The sequence below is a fragment of the Gallinula chloropus genome, assembly GCF_964237585.1.
Source record: "Gallinula chloropus genome assembly, chromosome: 14".
Taxonomy (NCBI): Eukaryota; Metazoa; Chordata; class Aves; order Gruiformes; family Rallidae; genus Gallinula; species Gallinula chloropus.
In genome coordinates, this window is record NC_140099.1 from 10,453,069 (window position 1) to 10,471,267 (window position 18,199).

General features: G+C 47.8%; 1 protein-coding gene across 1 annotated transcript in view; it reads left to right on the forward strand.

The window, feature by feature from the left end:
- Nucleotides 1-2,625: 2,625 nt before the first annotated feature.
- The window catches only part of CCDC85C (coiled-coil domain containing 85C), a gene marked incomplete at both ends in the record, with an annotated part of 107,616 nt that continues 92,042 nt past the window's right edge, over nucleotides 2,626-18,199 (forward strand). The window contains one exon of the mRNA XM_084270726.1: nucleotides 2,626-3,337. Coding sequence (XP_084126852.1) covers nucleotides 2,626-3,337 — 712 coding nt within the window. The remainder of the gene's footprint in view (nucleotides 3,338-18,199) is intronic.

An 18,199-nucleotide genomic window follows, 5' to 3' on the forward strand; every position in this document is an offset into this window, starting at 1 on the left:
GCCACAGCCAAGAATGTGCCTTCTGGAGAGCTGCCACTGAGGTGGGCACCCAGATCAGAGCACAGCTAGTCCCAGGTGGCCCCTGCTCCACCTGCTCGGAGGGAATTCCCCTGAAGGGAGCAAACAGGGCCCACCACTGGCTTGCACTGAGTGATTCCCTCCTCTCTGGGGAACTACCCTGGTGTGGGTACCTGCTAAGAGAGAACCATGCATGTCTGCATGCTGTATCACCAGGGATCCATCGCCTGCTTATCCTGCATGAAAGGAACTGCTGTCCATGCTCTGTCCCAAGCTCCTCTTACCTTTTTAATAACAAAAAGATAAAAGCTACTTTGGGAGAGAAGGGCCAACAGCACCTTGGGAGAGGATGAAGTCCCCAGGGAGCAGGGAAGTCCTATTGTTCTGCTTCAGCAGGGAACAGACAGTTATCTTAGTTTGCCAAGGACATGCCTGTGTGCAGACACCAAGGAGCACAGACTTGTGCAGAAAAACATTCAAGAAACTGCATCATTACTAAGACTTAGGAAGATAACACAAAAGGCAGAAGTTGCAGCCCTCCATCCTTCTCCGTTCTGATGTTCCTTCCACGCGCAGGCCATCTGCTCTGCATCCCACACTCTGGAAATGGATTTGATGTTTCTTTATAGCTAGAGGGTGACTTGACCAGCTTTCCAGCATGGTCAGAAATCTGAGGTTGCACTGGGTTAACCCTGCAGTCAAATCATTTACCCAGGTTCCTCAGGAACACAAAGCTGGTGATTCCCTGAGGCTTTGTAAGGATACCCTCGCAGGAAATAGCTGGCAGCACTGCTCCATCCTCCTGCATCTTTCCTTTTTGCAATGCAATATTGGCCAAAAGCAGCTTAGAAAGAGAGAGCACAGTCCAAGAAAAAGTGTATTAGAGTAAGAGTCAGGGGATATGATGCAAGGATAAAGGAAATCTGCCCACACGTTGCTGGGGAAATCCACTTTATGAACTTTCTGTACCCTTGGCTGCGTTCTGTCTGATGTGTGCAGAAATGAAGCGGTGGTGTTACCCCTGACAGTAAGGACCACCAGGACCCGGGCAGATTTTGCCGAGGAATAAGCGGTACCGGCGCCTTTAGGGCAGTTCCCCCCCGCACCAGAGCGCCGGCCGAGGTGTGGCAGATATGCCGGCCCCAGGAGCAGAGCGGCGGCAGGGATGCTGGAGCCGGCTCCTTCTACCTGCAGGCTCTGGCAGAGACAGGAGGAACACAGGGACAAAGGCGGCCGCCTCAGAGGAAGGGGAAGCAGACCGGAGCGGGGCCGGGCCCGGGTGACAAAGGCTGCTGCTGGAGGGGAGCGGCAGCAGGGATGCTCCGGGAAACCCCGCTCCGCTCCCGGCCCCAGGTCCCTGCCCGTGCCTGGCGGAGCGGGGCCGGGGCCGCTCCGGCGCCGCTTCCCCGGGCCGCCCGGCGGGCGCGTCTTCCTGCCTGTCCAGCCCCACCCTTCCCCGCGCTGCTGCTCCCTCCGATGGGCTTTTTTTTTTTCTTTATTAAAAAAAAAGGGGAAAAACCAACAAAAAAAAAAAAAGGCAGAATGGGAGTGGAAGACCCAGGGGGGCAGCGGTGAGCCAGCCGAGGCGGGCAGGGCAGGGCATGGCACGGCAGGGCGGGCGGAGAGAGGGAGGGAGGAGCGGCCCCGTCCCTTTGTACCTGCCGTTTGAAGGCGCCAGGCGGCCCCGCATTGGCTGTGGCGGCCGCGGCTTCGGTAACCCGAGCCGGCGGCGGGGCGCGGCGCACCGGGGCTTGGCCAGCGCCCAGCCCGGCAGCCAACGGGGCGGCGGGGGAGGGCGGCGCTCGGCTCAGATCAGCTCGGCTCTGCTCGCTTCTGCTCGGCTCAGCGTCCCTCCGCGTCGCCGCCAGCAGCCGGCTCTCCTTCCCCGCCGCACGGCTCGGCTGGGGCAGGGCCGCGCCGCCCTGCCCGGCAGGAGGTGGGACCAGCCCCGGCGCTGCCGCCCTCCTCCTCCCCCCTGAGAGCTGAGCCATTCCGGGAAGGCGCCGGCTCCCCCACCGCTCCTCGGCAGCGCTGCACCGGCATCGGCCGCCGCCGCGCCGGGCTCGGCCCCACGTCGCCGCGGGGCTGCGGACAAGCTGCGGCGGAGCGGGGCGGCGGGTGCAGGGTGCCCGGTCTCCCGCGGCGGCGAGCGACGGGGGGGGCGGGGGGGCAAGTGGACGGAGCGCCCGGGAACAGGGTAGGGGGGACCGGCCGCCGCGTTAGTTGCTTTGCCCGGGGTAAGTTGGCCGATCTCCTGGGAAGGCTTCGCTTGGAGAGGGCAGCGCTTGGCTCCCGGCTCCTCGCCGGCCCCAGCCCCCTTGGGGGGAGCCTTTATTTTCTTCTTTTTTTCCCCCCTCCCCCTGTGGTGTTTTTTTTTGTTGCTGTTTGTTTGTGGTTTTACATTATTTATTTATTATGGGGTCTATGGGGGAGAAGATCTTCCAGTCCGGCGTTGCTCTTCCTTGTCCAAGGCTCTGCGGAGAACTATAATATTTCTTCCCCGAGATGCTGCAGTGAATTTTAGTCCCAGGAAATCAGGCGAACAAAATAATCCGAATAACCCGAACCATTTCTTACCGTGTGAGTGCAAACGCTGCCTAGGCGCAGATGATGGCAAAAAATTCCATGGAGGGGTCTAAGGAAGACCTGAGCAAGGTTTCGGAAGAGGAGATGCTGAGGTGGAGCAAGGAAGAGCTGGTGAAAAGACTGAGGAAAGTGGAGAATGAAAAGATGAACTTAATGGTGGAACACGGCAACTTAATGAAGGACGTGAACCGGCGGCTGCAGCTCCACCTGCACGAGATCCGCGGGCTGAAGGAGGTGAACCAGAAGTTGCAGGACGACAACCAGGAGCTGAGGGAGCTCTGCTGCTTCTTGGACGACGACCGGCAGAAAGGCAAGAAACTGTCGAGGGAATGGCAGCGCTTCGGGAGGCACACGGCCAGCGTGATGTGGAAGGAGGTGGGCATGTACCAGCAGAAGCTGAAGGACCTAGAGGCGAGACAGGAGACCCTCCTGCGGGAGAACGTGGAGCTGAAGGAGATGGTGCTCATGCTGGACGAGGAGCGGAGCGGGGCTGGCTCGCGGAGCTCCATCGACAGCCAGGCCAGCCTGACCAACCTCAACGGGGGCTCGGCCACCAGGGACGTGGGGGACGGGAGCAGCACCTCCAGCACGGGCAGCGCGGGCAGCCCTGACCACCATCATCACCACCTCCACCACCACAAGGCCGGCGACAGCAAGGCCGGGGCCATGCGGAGGTCTATGGATGACCTGTCCGCGCCCCTTCATCACCGGAGCATCCCCAACGGCCTCAACGGTGAGCCTTTCCCCCCTCCCAGCCCCGCTGGCAGCAGGTGCCGCCGGCCCTGCCCTGCGCCACCTCCCTATGGCAATTCTGGTCCCCCTTGGCAGTGGGGTGACGGATGCCAGGGAGGGGAGTCCTTCACATCCCCACCCCTGCCCATCCTTGGTGACCTCTTTGTAGGAGCAGCCCCGTAGTCCGGGAGGGGCACCCGTGTGCAGTGGGGTGGGGGGTTGGTTGGTGGTGCTCCTTGTCTGTGTGACCATGTCTGGGGCTGAGGGTTGGAGCCTTTTTATCTGGGGGTGGTGGTGTTTTGTTTATTTGCGTTTGTTTTTACAAAAAACAGCCTGAGTTTTCAGGGTTAAATAAACACTGATTATTTTTTTTGCCCATCTCTTCCTTCTCTCTCTTTCCCCCTTTAAATATTTTGGTTTATGTTTGGCTTGTTTGTTTGCTAAGATTGATAAAGAGCCTGGCTGAGATTTTTGGAAGCATCTGATGAAAGCGTAGGTCTACCCCACAGAGCATCCCCTGTTAGTTCTATGGGCTCTCGGGACAGGCTGCCTCTGGCATACTCAGCACTTTGGACGAGGTGCACCTCGGCTTCCCCCGTTCCCGCGCTGTGCTTCAGGAGCAGGAGGTTTGTTTGTAGAGAAGAGAGAGCTCTCAAAGGGACGCTGTACTCACAATTTTGTTCAGCCTAGTCATCAAAGTTAGAAACAAGCTCCAGATCTTGCCAAGCAAAGTATTCAAGCAAAGTTTCTCCTGTTGTCTAATAATGATCAGGCATTAAAATAATACTGGAATGCCTTTAAAATGGATGTATTTTTTCTTCTCTTTTGAAGCCAACAAGACAAAATATTTGACTCTTTGAATGAGTAGTTTGGCCAAGAGGGTTCAATAGGATTTAAACCAGCACCAAGCAAACTAATTGTATGTAATTTTAATGTTCTTAATCCTCTTGTCCAACCAGAGGGGACTATTTTTTGGTTGGGGTATCCCTTCCCTTCCTCCAGGCACAGAAATGGGGCTGTAGTCCAGGAGGTGGGCTCCAGCTGGTGTCAGCAGTGGATGTGTTCACCAGACAGCCATGCCTTCAGGTGCCAGAGCTTTTGGTGGTCCTGGTGTGACTAGGGGATGCTGGTCCTCTTTATTGTGGTAATTTATGGCAAGTCTTTATACCTCAAGAGATGTGAGGTTGGGCAGCACTGATCAACCCAGTTCTCAAGTTCACAGATTTGCTATGTGTGGTCCTGTGTCTCTATGCACAGCTGGAGATGTTCCGGACACCTCACCCAGTAGATAGGGATTGCTGTTTTCAAGGGTGATCCAGTCACCAGATGTTGCAAGGTACAGCAAGCATCTTTAAGTGTTTGTTGTGTTTTGTGGTTTGTTTTGGTTTGGTTTTTTTTTTTTCCTGCTTCTTGGTAGTGCAGTGTAAGTATCTGGTTCTGCTCCTGATGTGACTTGACTTTATTTTAATAAAGTCTTTATTGCTCTGCACAGAGGCCCAGAGAGCACTTGGCAGATATTGAACATGCTGTTACTGTTTGGGGACAGAAGGGGGTTGCAGTTTTGATTTGTGAACCTTGGACCACATCCCTTTTAGACAGCTGACTTGGACAAAGCCAGTTGAATTCATCCTTGTTAACCCAGGACTCTTCTGTGTGTTGGACACCACCACGATTTCAGACCTGTCTCTTAGACCCGGTGCGAGGCACTGTGGGGTTCTTCGCATGGGATTCAGGTCATCCCTCTCTGAGTGAAGAGGAGGGTCTCCGGTTGCAGACCTCGGACCTCACCGCATCCTCGGACAGTGCGTGCGGGATGGTGCCCGGCAGCATCTTTCGGAGGGGACCGAGAGCCGAGTCTCATGTAGAGTGAGTGTAGAGGGGTGGTGGCGCATCTGCACGTGTGTTTTGTTTCCATGGGTGCCTCTGGTCCCTTCCTCCTGCTCCTGTACGAAGGAGGAGTAAGGGCTCAAACGTTTCAGGCGTGACCTCGGGTTTTGGGGTGCCTGTGGAAGGTGGTCTCTGTGGGAAGCACTGAAACTGGCGCTTCGCTTGCGAACCTGCGCGGCTTCATTTCTGAGGGTGGGACAGATAAGATCAGCACATTTAAAGCTAATAATCCTTGTAAAGATGCAAACAAGCCTGATCTCTCCACTTAGGTAGTGAAGCTGTAAAATGACTTGAATAGTTGTCATTCTCAGATAGCATCGGTATTCAGCAAGGCCGTTTCCCTGCCTGTGCCTTTGGAAATGCCTCTCAATACGTATGCAAATGCAAGGCTTATCGGGCCCCTTTTTTGACTGACAGCAAGAAGTCTGGGAGGGAGGCTTGCCTGAGACCGAGCGGCAGTTCTGTTAAGCTTGTGACAATGTGGCAGGGCAGGGCGGGTGAACGTGAAAACAAACCCGGGAGTCAAGTGGGTAGCGGGGCTGTCTGGGAGCCGCGCTGGCAGCGAGCATCCTGCCACGGCTCCCGGTGCCGGCGCTGCCTGCCGTGCGCGCAGCTGAGATCCCAGCCTATTTATACCCTTTTCCTGGCCATTTCTTTTCCCCTGGGATAAAGCGGGAGGGAGGAGGAGGTGAAAGCGTGTGGCCTTTTATTTTCAGGGTGCGAACTTCGGTCTGCTTTGCTGTTGTCTCAGGTCTTTAAAACACTTTAAAAAAACCCCAAACCAACCCCCTTGGCTAACTAACCGCTGGTGAAAGTGGAGACCCCGGCCAGGTCAGCTAGTTCGGCAGTGAGCAGCCCTTGTTAGATGCTTCTTACAGGGAGTGGAGGGGATCTCAAATCGACGCAGAGAAGAATTTAGCATCTATAGTGAGAGCGCAGTGGAAACCTCGGAGAACTGATGGGGATAAGGCATTATTAGGGAGCTGTTTGCCAGAGCACTTTTGCATATGGAAGAGCTGGGAGGTCCTGAAATATGCTGCCTGGGATAGTGGAATCAGCGGGGCTTTGCTCAGCTTTTCCAGTTATTAAGCAGGACTGCTTCACTTGTTTGGTGCTCTTTTTAAAGGAGCCAAGAGTATGGTGGCTAGTAAACGCTCCTAGGGAGGTAGCTTTTCCATGAAATCTTAGCAAGCAAAGGTGGGTTAAACTTTTCATGTTTCCTCTTCATTAATCCTGTGGAAGTGAGTTGATGAACCAGGGTTTGATTTATTTGCCCCGGTGACCCACCCCAAGATGAGGTGATGAACTCTAGCTCTGTAATGTGAATTCAGAATAAACGGTGAGAGTAAATAAATGGTGAGAAAACCAAACCAACCAGTGATCCACCTACCCTTCACTTTTCTGAAGTCTGTTTGCTTTTATAAACTGTTTTTTTGGAAGCTGATACCTGGAACCTGATGATTAATTGCCTGCTTATGAAGATAAGGTAGTAAGTATAACAGAGAGTGTGAAAAAGGCTAATATTAGATCACACATGATCCTTACACAGCTCTGGATATTCTGCTGAGAGCCAAGAGGAAGTCTGCTCAGTCTGAAAGTTAATGATATTTCTGTTCTATGTGTGTGAGCCTGGACCTGGGCAGTGGGACAGGGGCATCTCCAAGCTCTGGGGGGAAGTGGACAGTTGCATCCCAGTTCCCCAGTATCTACCAACAGATCCAAGACAGAAATGGAGGCACAGTCACTGTGTAGTGCTTGTGAGTGCTTTGGCTTGCCTTTCTGTGCATGGCAGGACTGTCTGGGTGCATATGCAGTCTTTCTGCCTGTCAAGCTTTAGGTAGCCCCGTTGGAGCGATGGCCATTGCTACTGCCTGGTTCCTGTCAGAATAAAGGTTCTGAAAAAAAGAAAAAACCTAGCCACACTTGAGGATATTAACATGACCTGGGGGAAGGAAAAAGCCTTCAGGTACCACAGATTATGTCCCTGGGCTGTGAGGTATGTGGGAACACTGGGACGAGTGACTCAGATCTCCCTGAGGCCAGGGTAAGGGCTTCCACTGGTTTTAGCCTTATCTACATCTGACTGGGACAACTGTTTATCCATCTGCAAGCCTGGAGGCATACAGAATCCTGTGCATGCAGGGAAAGCTTTTGGGTTTTAATTCCATCCCTCCATCAACTGAATGTTATTGTTAGAGCTTCTCCTTGGCTTTCCAATGAGGCTTTTTGCTTTGCGTTCCCAAAATGGGCATTTGCTTTATTCCAGTTGAGTAAAACGTTAATGCATTTCTTAATGTGAAGAAGTATGTTGGTGTGGTGGTTTGGGTTTTGTTTTTTAATTATTAAAAAACCATCAACACTTAAAATGGTCAGAGGACCACAAGAAAGCCACGGATATGGCAAATAACCTGCCGTAGCAGAGGTATTAATCTATGGCCTCTTGTTGTTGTCTGCTCCAAGGGAAGAAGAATGGCCTCTTTGGGTGAGGGGGTGGGAAGATCTCTGCTTCTATTGATTCCCACTTGTAAGTGTCCATGTATTTACCTAGAGGGTACGATATATTACAGTTAAAATGGTGGCAAAGAGAGATGGCTGTTCCCTGTGGGTTGGTATTGATCGGACCTACAGCTACCCGGTACTTAGTTCTTCTCTTCCTCCTGCACCCGTTAGGCCAAAGTCCTTTGTTTTTATTAGTGTATTTATAATCAATATACATATTATTTACTATGACGTATTAATGAGGCCTTTGAGATGAGAATATGCAGGGGCAGAAGCAAAGGGTGAGGTTCATCCCATTTAATTTATCTCCAATATAGACTTTTAACGGTTGCATCCCCTTGGGCTTCCTTTATCAGAAAGGCACTTTGGTGTCATGATTTAATGTCAGCTCTGCCTGCTTTGGAGGGAGATGGGTTTTATGCTCATTGTGCTCTCTTTCTCTGCTGATGGGAAGGCAGCCTGGAAGGCTCGTTCATACGCAACCATCTGAAGTCAGATGAGATTGGTCCTGTTTGAGGTGTTGTCGTGACTGTTGTCCACTCTTCCAGTGCACATGTGCTGGTCCTGGTGAAATAAAGGAAATATTTCTCAGTAGGGGTCAGATGTTGCCCTTCACAATTCCCATGCAGCCTGGGCACAGCAGCCTGGCTCAGAGGAAGCCCTGCTCTTTGTGATGGAGACCTCTCAGAGATCACTGGCTCCTGCTGTGATTAAGCTACTTCACTGATTAATATATTTCTTATATCAAAAGCACTTTTCATCCTCTGAATATTGCTTAACTTTGGGGTTTTTTTTTTGTATTGCCATATTTAACCTTTCAGTATTTTTGGGACTATAGGCTGCTATGCACAGGTTCCTTGTGATTAAACCAGGAAATCTGCCCACAGCTGGTATGTTAGATGTAAGGCCTCTGTAGAAACACCTGTTTCCATCTCTTCTGCAAGTTCAGTGAGATCTGCTAATAGGCTTATCAATGCTGAGCTCTTGGATGCTACAGGTACAGCTTGTTTCTTGTAGCTGTGGTCCTTGGCTCCACCAAGGGGCTTTGGTGGAGTGCTTCACTTGAGGCATCTTTGCCATTGCCTGTTCCTGCCTTCTTGCTGGGGCACTGCCTGTGTGCCAGCCTGCTAGGTCCCCAAACCTCAGGGTAGCTGGTGTCCCTGAAAACAAGGTTCAAGACACTTAAACTAGGTACTAAAACTTGGTCTTATTTGGAAATATGTTCTTCATAGTAGAGCATTCAAATTTGTTTTCCTCTTTCAATTTTCTATACAGATATATTGTTCTTAGAGGTCCTGTTGAAGCAAAGAACTTGTATTGATTAAAAGACAATTTTCAATGGGCCTTTGATGGAATTATCCACTTACACTTGTCAAAAGCAATCAAAATAAGGGGAATAAACTGTGATGGTTACATGTAAATGATTTGGTCCTCTGGAGGCATTTCATCAAATAAAGCTGAGGATCGAATTAAATGGTGATCTAATTAAGTGGCAGGCAGGGGAACCCAAAATGCAGTTTTGGCAGGTGTTACAAGGTGTGTGTGGAGATGAGGGGCACAAGCACTAACAGAAGTGATGCATCTGAAAGCTGCATGGTTAATGCTTTCGTGGGGACAAGGCTGACCATGCAAAACCTGGGTGATAGTGGATGCCCACTTGGGAAGGCATTGAGCTTTTTATCTGCCCCAGCATGGCTGTGGCCTTGCTTGCGTTTCACGCAAACGTATCTATGGCAGGATCTGCTGGTGATGTCCTGCAGCACCCTTCTGTATGTGTCTGCCCTTTGGAGATGCTCTGGGAGCACAAGGATGGACAATGGCTGTTCTCACTGGTGTGCAAGATAGAGATGAGGTGCTTAAACTAGCAAAAACGTCTGGTATACATCTGAAGGTGTGGAGTGAGGCAAATGGGGAAAAATTATATATATATATATATTAGCCAATTTACACACACTTAAAATGTTTGGTTGCAGGGAGGCTGAAGTCCTTTCCACGCTCACAATCAGGCCTTAATGCATCCCGCCGCAGAACACACGACGTTGCTCGTGTGGAAGAGGGGAGGTTTGGGGGGCTGCACATCCAGCTTTGCTGTGAATTAGCAGCGGCTGGCTGGCTGCCTTTGCTTCTGCATTCTGTATTTTTAACCTGACTTTTTTGTCTGCCAGCCAGAATTCATCCTGCCCTGTCGCCAAATGTCATCATCCCCTTGTGGTTAACTTGCTGCAATTCATGAAACACTTGGCTGCCATAAATAGTTATGTGCAGAGGTTCCTCCGTACGCGGAGCGGGCAGCGATGCGCAGGCAGCGCTGCTAGGCACTCGCACACGAACATGTCCACCAAGAGAAAGTTGACCCACTTCTGCAAATAGATAACTCCTGGCAGAAAAAGTAACACTGTCTCAGAGAATCTGTCTTCCCCATGCCTACTGAATTGTGAAGCAAAAAGCAAGCCAGCTCCATCTTCTGAATTAGCAGCGATGTGAGCACAGTACTCCTCATTGAATCAAGAGTGTGTGTAAATCAGCCCTTCATCTGAGGAGGGCTTAAAATGGCCACAATTCATTTGTGACTTCTTTTTTTTTCCAGATATAATGAGTGCTTTTGTTAGTGAATGAGGTGAGTGGAGTTTTGGACTCAGCTGTTCTTAGGCATTAGGAAACATTTATCACCATGGCAATTGAAGACTGCTGTACAGGTTATTTTGAACACTTTTCTAGTGACTCATGTCTGGGCTGAGGCCATTTACCCCAGGTTACTTCAGTCTCTGTGTGTACAGGTATATATACATTCTTTCCCTTAAATTGCTTCTTGCCTTGGTATTTGCCCCTCTTGTGAAGCTCATTGCTTGTACTGACTTCTTACACCTCTGAGCAGCGGGGCCAAGGGCTCACATTGCTCAGAGACTTTCCTGTAGAAGGTCCTTGTGAAGTACATTACAGGTTATTGGTGTAATTTGAGCCTTCAAGGATTTTGTGATGAGACTGAAGCGATCCCAAATCTGATGTGAATTGGCTCATTGTCTGCATGGCCTTCTCCCACAGGTTTGTAGGATGGGATGTCTCCTCTTTGCCTGGGGAGACTGTGGTGGGAGAGGGCTGTGCTGTCAGTCAGTGCCAGGCTTATGGCATTGGGGCTTTGGCCAGCTCTAACTGCAGTCATGGGGTGACATGCTAGCTGTCTTGTGTGGTTGTGTCAGCCCCAGCTTGCTGGCAGAATTGGTACAGTCAAAGCTGGAGTGCTCTGAAAAGCCCTTCAGACTTTGCTTCATCCCCCAGCTCTGTGCAGTGGCTCTGAGCACTGCGCACTGCTGCCTCTTCTCCATTTCATTCCCAATCTTCTCTGCTGCTGGGGTTTCATTCCCATACAGGAGGGTCAGCACCACTTGAATGTTTGTGGGAGGTGGAAGGTGTAGTGTGGGAGCAGGACTCAGTCTGGGACACAAGAGGAGGTACTTTGCTGCTGGTTCGAACCAGTAGCAATAGGATGCTTGAGGACTGCAGCATCTGTGGGGTTGAGCAGCTGTATCAGATCTACCCCTGCCTTCCCTGGACAGCAAAACAAATCCACGTGGTGCTGAAATTCCCCACTTTGGTGCAGAGGGGAGAGCTGTGGAGCAGGCACTGCTCTGTCCTCTCATTGCAGAAAACCCACGGAGAAGAAAGAAGCAGGCGAGAGGACCACTCAAAGTGTAGCAGAAGAACCAAACCATTATTTCAGAAAAGAAGAAAAAGTAAGCCTTACAGCACTTTCAGTCCCCAAAGCTTAATATTTCTATGGAAACCAATGCAGCAGGAGGCTTGCTGTCAGTCTTTGATCTAGTGGGGTTGACGAGATTTAAAAAATGTTTGTCCTTCCTCACATCTTGTGTCCTGGATCATCTGCAGGCGAGTTGCTGTGTAGCACGAATGCAAGGTTAAAACCTGCATCCCTAGTTTGTGCTCTCCATTAAGTGCTAAGCAGTCTCTGGAGGGTTGGCATCCATCTTTCATCTGCAGTTTTTTTACTTGCTAAGGTATGTTTCAGTCACTCTCTGACACTTATTGATAATGCTTTGCCCTATAAATGCCACTCTTGTGACACAGTGCTGCTTGAAGGATGGCTGTGACTGTATCAGGCCACGGACCATGTAGTGGTGTGGTACATCTCCGGTGTCCAGTGAAGTTACTGCAGGGACATTGTTTGACTGGAATGGAATTAAGTTTTGGGCTCTTTATGCTTGCTCTAGTCTTTTTTTTCAAAGGAGATCAATAATGCCTTTAATCTCCAACAATGGGTATAATCTGTCCTATTTAGGTAACAGTCTGCTTGATTTTTGTGTAGCCAGAGGGCTACCACTGGTTAGATATGCACAGCTATTTACTGTTGTCATGTTGATCTTTTCCCCCAGTTCTGTTTTTAGTAAGATCTATTAGAAATGGCTCCAGGACAACCTACACAGAGGTCCACTGCTTTATGCCAGAGTAGCACTGCCAGATGCTAGCAGTGTATCAGTAATAAAAAATAAATAATTTTGGTTGATGCTGAATCTTTTTCAGCTCTTAACAAAGGTCTTAAAAAAAAACCACCTTATGTTTATGTACAGTCTTAAAGCAGTTTTGTGATGTACAGTGTACTTTTGTCTTTGTGGCTTCCTTTTTCTTATCTCTCTTACTGGGGTTTGCAGCCTCATACTTATATATTTCCCAGCAGCTGAATATAACTTTGATATACGCATTGGATCTGCGGAGCTTTTAATCCCTTTCCGCTGAGTTAAAAGCTTGTTTGCTGTTCTATGTGATTCATAGTTATAGGTTATATGATCTTCACCAGTGGCTTGTGCATCACACAAAGATGGCATATTGTGAAAAACTCTGATAAGATGTCCCCTTTTCCTGCTTGCAACTCAAACTCAGCATGGGAGCGAGCCAATCTTTTGCTTCTATGCAGACTGCTGATACACCTGTCCTTTGCTGTTATATATACACCTATATTTCTATATTTCAATTACTTTTTTCCTTTTTGATGTTTATTTTTGAGGCTACAAACCAGTTGAGTATTTCAGCCAGTGCAGCAAGCTTTCTGCCTCCCAATTCTAATAACATTTGTGGTGTTTTTCCTTTTTATCCTTTAAACTGCTTGTTACACCTCTTAAAAGATGGGGATCAGTTTTTAAAGCCTGCAAATTTATTCGTCTTTGATGTCTTGAAACACTGTAACACATGCCTTGTTTGTGGAGATCTCTTCTGGAATGGCTGCAGTTTCCACCTCAGGGAAAGTAATGATTTCTCCAGCTCAGTCCTCCAGGCCACGTGGATGTAGGTGCACATGTGTGGCTCCATCCATCTTCTAAAAGTTGTTCTCTTTCAGTTTTTGGTGAAGCTGTTTGCCTTCTGGATTCTGAGCAGTTTATTTGGAAGTCTCCCACGCTTGTTTCCTGGCCTCTTGTAACAAAACGCAGTCCTGTTTTTACAAGGTCTGTATTGTTTTTAGTGTAAGCATCAACATAACAGAATGATGGATGGGTCTGCAGTTTATGGCACGATACTGGGACTCTGATTTGGTTTCTCAGTGTAACGTGGCTTTCTGATGTAGTCTTAGGCAAATGACGTGATCTGTGGTTCACCTTTTTATACAACCAGGATATTATTATATTTCCTTTGTCTTCTTTGAGTTACTTGTGGTTTGTTGGGTCATTTATAATGTGTTTGTGCAGTGCTTAGTGGAATCAGACCCTTACCTCAGATGGGGCCACTAACCATTGCTATGATACCAGTGATAACAAACAATGCAGGTTTACAGTTATAACGAGGTAGCAAGGAAGGAGCAGCCCTTACAGTATCTCAAACTCCAGACATTTTAAATTCCCAATTTTGGCATTGCTTCAAATCCCATTTCAACTGTACTGGGATAAAACCACCGTGTGTGTTACAGAAAGAGCACCCTATTGTATGGACTTCTCAGTACCACAGGATGATGAAGTATGGACAGTCTCCAGGCAATTGTCAAAACCAGAAACTTGTCAAGTAATAATTCTCCCAAATGAGAAGACAAGGAGGAAAATAAGACAAAGAGCAGTGTTTGCCTCTCCTCATGTGCAGAAAGATGCTGCTGCTGTCACAGCAACAGGTTACCTTGATACCTTTCAGAGAATGGGGACAGCATTTGTCACTATTTTGGCTCATCCCACCTGCGTTGCCCAGCCGAGTATCATATTGTACATGTGCATTTAGAATGCTGTTTGCCTGGCAGCCAGTGCAGTTTCAGCTGAGGTGAAGAACCACAGCTGAAGCAGACGGGTCCTTGTCACGTTGCTCGCTGTGTCACTGCAAGGCAGCAGTGTCTTTGCCATCATTGCTGAAGACACCTTTCCCCTCTTCAATTAAATTCTTACCCGATCCCTAGACTGCTCTATTTCTGATGCTGATGGTTTGGTAACTTCTAACAAGCCCTGGCTGAAAAGTCATCAAAGTGCCTCTTGGGTGTGAACCCAACGTTTCTTCACCACCATCGGCTTTTATTCCCATTTGCGTAGTGGAATTTGTAGGGAGGATCTATTTGTCAGTGTATCACCAAATCATTAGGAGGGTGACAAGACCGCAGTAACTCTTCCTAGGCAATTATCTATGAAAGGTTGTCAGTATGAGTGGTATGGGAAGTTAAAAGCCTTAATTTTCATTTGGAATTGAAACCCTAATGACTTTCCACTCCCACAGCTCATAAAAACCTTGTTTCAGCCTCAAGTTGACCAAGAAAAAGGGGGAATCTTTTATTGCAGACTTTTTTGTGCAGGATTTTTATGAAAAAGCAAATTTATGAGTCACTGTTCTTTGTATAAAAGATAATTACTGGAGTACGAACCTCAGAGAAGTGACATTTTATGACTTCGCCGCTAGCCACACAGTGTGAGCTTTTGCTTTCTCTCTTTTCAATTAGTTTAGTTAAACAACATCTCGGTTTGAAAGGACTAATTATATTCCTGTTTCTTGTTTGCCTTGTACACTAAATGTTTTCTATATGTAAAGCTAAGCGGTAGGGAGGGGAAGAGAAAGGATCGCCCCAAATGAATGCTATTTAATTATTGAAAATGATGGGTGTAGATCCTGTGGGGTTAAGTGGATTGTTGTATTCAGCTGCATCCATCACTCTCATAGTAGTAAGGAGGAGAAACTGGATCACGCAAATCCTTTTGTTAATCCTAGGAGCGTAATTAAGTTCCTCTGGAAATTTGTTCTTTAAAAACACATTGCTCTAAACAGCAATATTGTTTAATCCATGCTTAAATGTAAAGCTGTGTGTTTATCCACTTCTGTGTGCTGGTTTGGGTTTTTTCTTCCTTTTTTTTTTTTTTCTGTAAGCAAAGAGAGCATTTTCTGCTGCTGTAGCATCTGCTGCCTAACGCAGGTGTGAGCGGAGGGTGGGAGTGTACATGGAGGTGGCACACACAGGTCACAGTCCTGCTTTGGGTCCACAGCAGCAGGTCAAGAGTTTGTGTAATGTCAAGCGATCCAGAGCTGCTCTGTTTTTCAGGATCCACCTGAGATACCTGAAGGGCATCTTCTGTTCAAAGGACGGGTGCTCAGCATTTTCAGAGCATTAAGTATTCTGATCGTGATTCAGGCTTTGCTCTTGGAAGTGTCTGAGGTGACTAGTTAATTTTGTTGGCCATGGGGCTGTGTACTGGAGAAAGTGTCACTGTAGAGCTGTAAATGCCCTCTGTCCATGACAGTGCAGGTCCAGCAAGCTTTCTGATCCCACAGCTGGGCAATCTGCTCAGAGTCCTGCAAGATGAGGTGTGGATCACGTATAAACAGCAGCTGATGCAGTCAGTTGTTGGAGAGGCCTCTGTTTTTCCTTTCAGCCTGTTACAGCATTTTGGCCAGGTTGGACAGGGAAGGTTTCCGATGGAAAATCTACTGTCCTGTCTTTTTATTCTGCCTTATTTGGATAAAAGTTAGAGAGCTATCCTTTTTTCATTTTCTTACTTGGCAGTTCAAAGTGAAACAAATGCAGTGTTTTTGGAAAAGGCTCGGCACTGGCCCTGTGAAAGGAATCTTATCTAATGGGGAAAACTCCCAGACTCTGTTATGTTTAGGGATGACGATATCTGAATTTGACCTTTTCTTTTTAAATGAGAGATTTTATATCTGGATTTAAACCAAAACCCTATCAAACTTAAAGGGACAGGGTTAATAATCTACTTTATCTCTGCCCATGGTGTGTGTGGGGGGTGGAACTAGATGATTTTGAAGGTTTCTTCCAACCCAAACCATTCTGTAAGTCTATGAGGTTTGTTCTGTTGAAAACAGCATCTGTAGAGCTGAAGGGAAGGGCTGGGCAGTGTGGAGTGCGTGGCCTGGCATGGTGGGCTGTGGATGTGCTGACCTTCTGGACATGCCGCAGAAAGATAGAGAGTAAATGGGCAGCAGAGGGGAGAACTTCTGTCTAGCTCAGATGAAGCTCTCAAGCAGCCCTTGTGCTGGGCTGAGGGGGGAGATGTCCTCAGGGGTGGGTGGTGGGAGTTGCATGCCTAGCTCAGGATGGAGTTGGAGACCACTGCAAAGGGGTGTGGCAGCAGCCCAAAGGAGGAGGTGGAGTAAATGAGTCCAAAGATGTGGTTTGGGAGCTAGCTGTTATTTTTAACAGCCAATTTCATTGAAACTGGATTGAACTCCCTCCAGCACAGCATTGATGATGGTGCCTGGAGCTATAAAGATTGTATTTTGATCAGCAAGTCAAAAGCAAGTCTACCACTATTTATGAATACATTTTCAGAAAAGCAAGCAGAGGAGATACCAGAACAATAATGGGCAGAAAAAGTTGCCTGAAGGAACCAGTTTCCTCAATAAATGCTGGAGGAGGTACAGAGTTGAACTTTTTTTTTTTAAAAGTGCAAACATATTTTGTACCTGCCTTTTGAACCTGTTGAAATCTTGAGTAGACACAATGCAAGGTGGCAGGAAAACCAATAATGATGGACTTTTAACAATAAATAAAAAAAAAAGTCCATGTGTGACCTTGTGCTGTATATCATTGACCCAGTTTGTTATTCAATGGTGAAGTGTAATCTGTATGTTTCAAATGACAGATCTGGGTTCTGAAGTGCTTATGATTAGATTAAGACAGTGTAGTAAACCTTAATGGTGCATGAAAAGCTACTGCTGGATTTGCAGTAATGCGTACTTTTCTGCCTTAGAACAGCATGAATAATACTTTATGGTTGTATAACTCCTTCCAGACAAGGAGTCTTAAGAGTGCTTTGTAAACGCTAATGAGTTTGGCCTCATAGCATATTTATAAGACTGAGAAGTAGCATTATTACCCTTTTTTATGGTTTGGATGTTGACTAGCCAAAGTATGCAAAGAGCAGGCAACAGAGCTTTCATCTTCAGACCCTCAGTCCTGGACCTTATCCACAGGACTTGGTAGGTTTTCTGAGGCATGCTCAGAAATTTACTGCAGATCCAATCCAGCAAAAGGGTTGTTTTTTGCAAACCTCTGGGTATCCTTTATAAAGCGGGAAGTATTGTAATTTCTTCCTCGCCTTTTCGCTCTACAGCAACAGAGATTGAAGCTAATCCTCTACTGGAATGAAATCAGTTTGGGCATTATGAATATCGTTTCCTTGCCCAGAACAAAGGGGCTAAGCTAATGTGAATGAAACTCCTGTTATCTTTACATGGGAGTTGCAGGTGGGTAAGGAATGTGAGGTCAGCCGGGATTGGGAGCAGATAATTGCCAGTGTCAAAGGGCAGTGAGAGTGATGCCTGTGAAAAACGCCTTGCAAAGTAGGTGGGATCAGGCAATTCCATGGGCAGACACAGATTATTTTTTTTCCTTTTTTCCCTCTAGCAGCTTTTTCAGATGTTCATCCCAGAATGTCTTCATTATTTGTACAGATTTATGGAGTGGGATGTTCTGCAACGTGAGCATCCTGTGGGTTGTAGATAAATTTTATAAATATTTTGTGTGTGAATTCAGTGTTTGGTGACAACTGCCAGAAAGACAGTTCCACAGTCCTTCTTTAGCTGTAGGATAAGCATATGCAAACAGACAATTCACATACTGATTTCACATTCCTAACCTGAAAAGCTGCTTCCAGATCTCAGTGTGTTTTCATGGACTGGAGACCAGTGAGGGTCCCAACAAGGAGTCTGTAAAGTTCTAGATGTGGAGGTGGTGATCTTCGTGATAGAGCTGCTGCAGCAGAATTCTTTCTTAGATTGAGCAGCATTTGTGGTCTCAGATCATAGAATCAAGGAAAAGTTTGGGTTGGAAGGGGTCTTTAAAGTTAGTAATCTAATCCAACCCTCCTTACAATGAGTAGGGACAACTAGATCAGATTGCTCAAAGCCCTGCCCAACCTGACCTTGAATGTTTCCAGGAATGGGGCGTTTACCATCTCTCTGGGCAAACTGTGCCAGTGCTTCACCACTCTCATGTAAAAAAATCTCCTCGTATGTAGTCTAAATCTATTCTCTTTTAGTTTTAAACCATTGC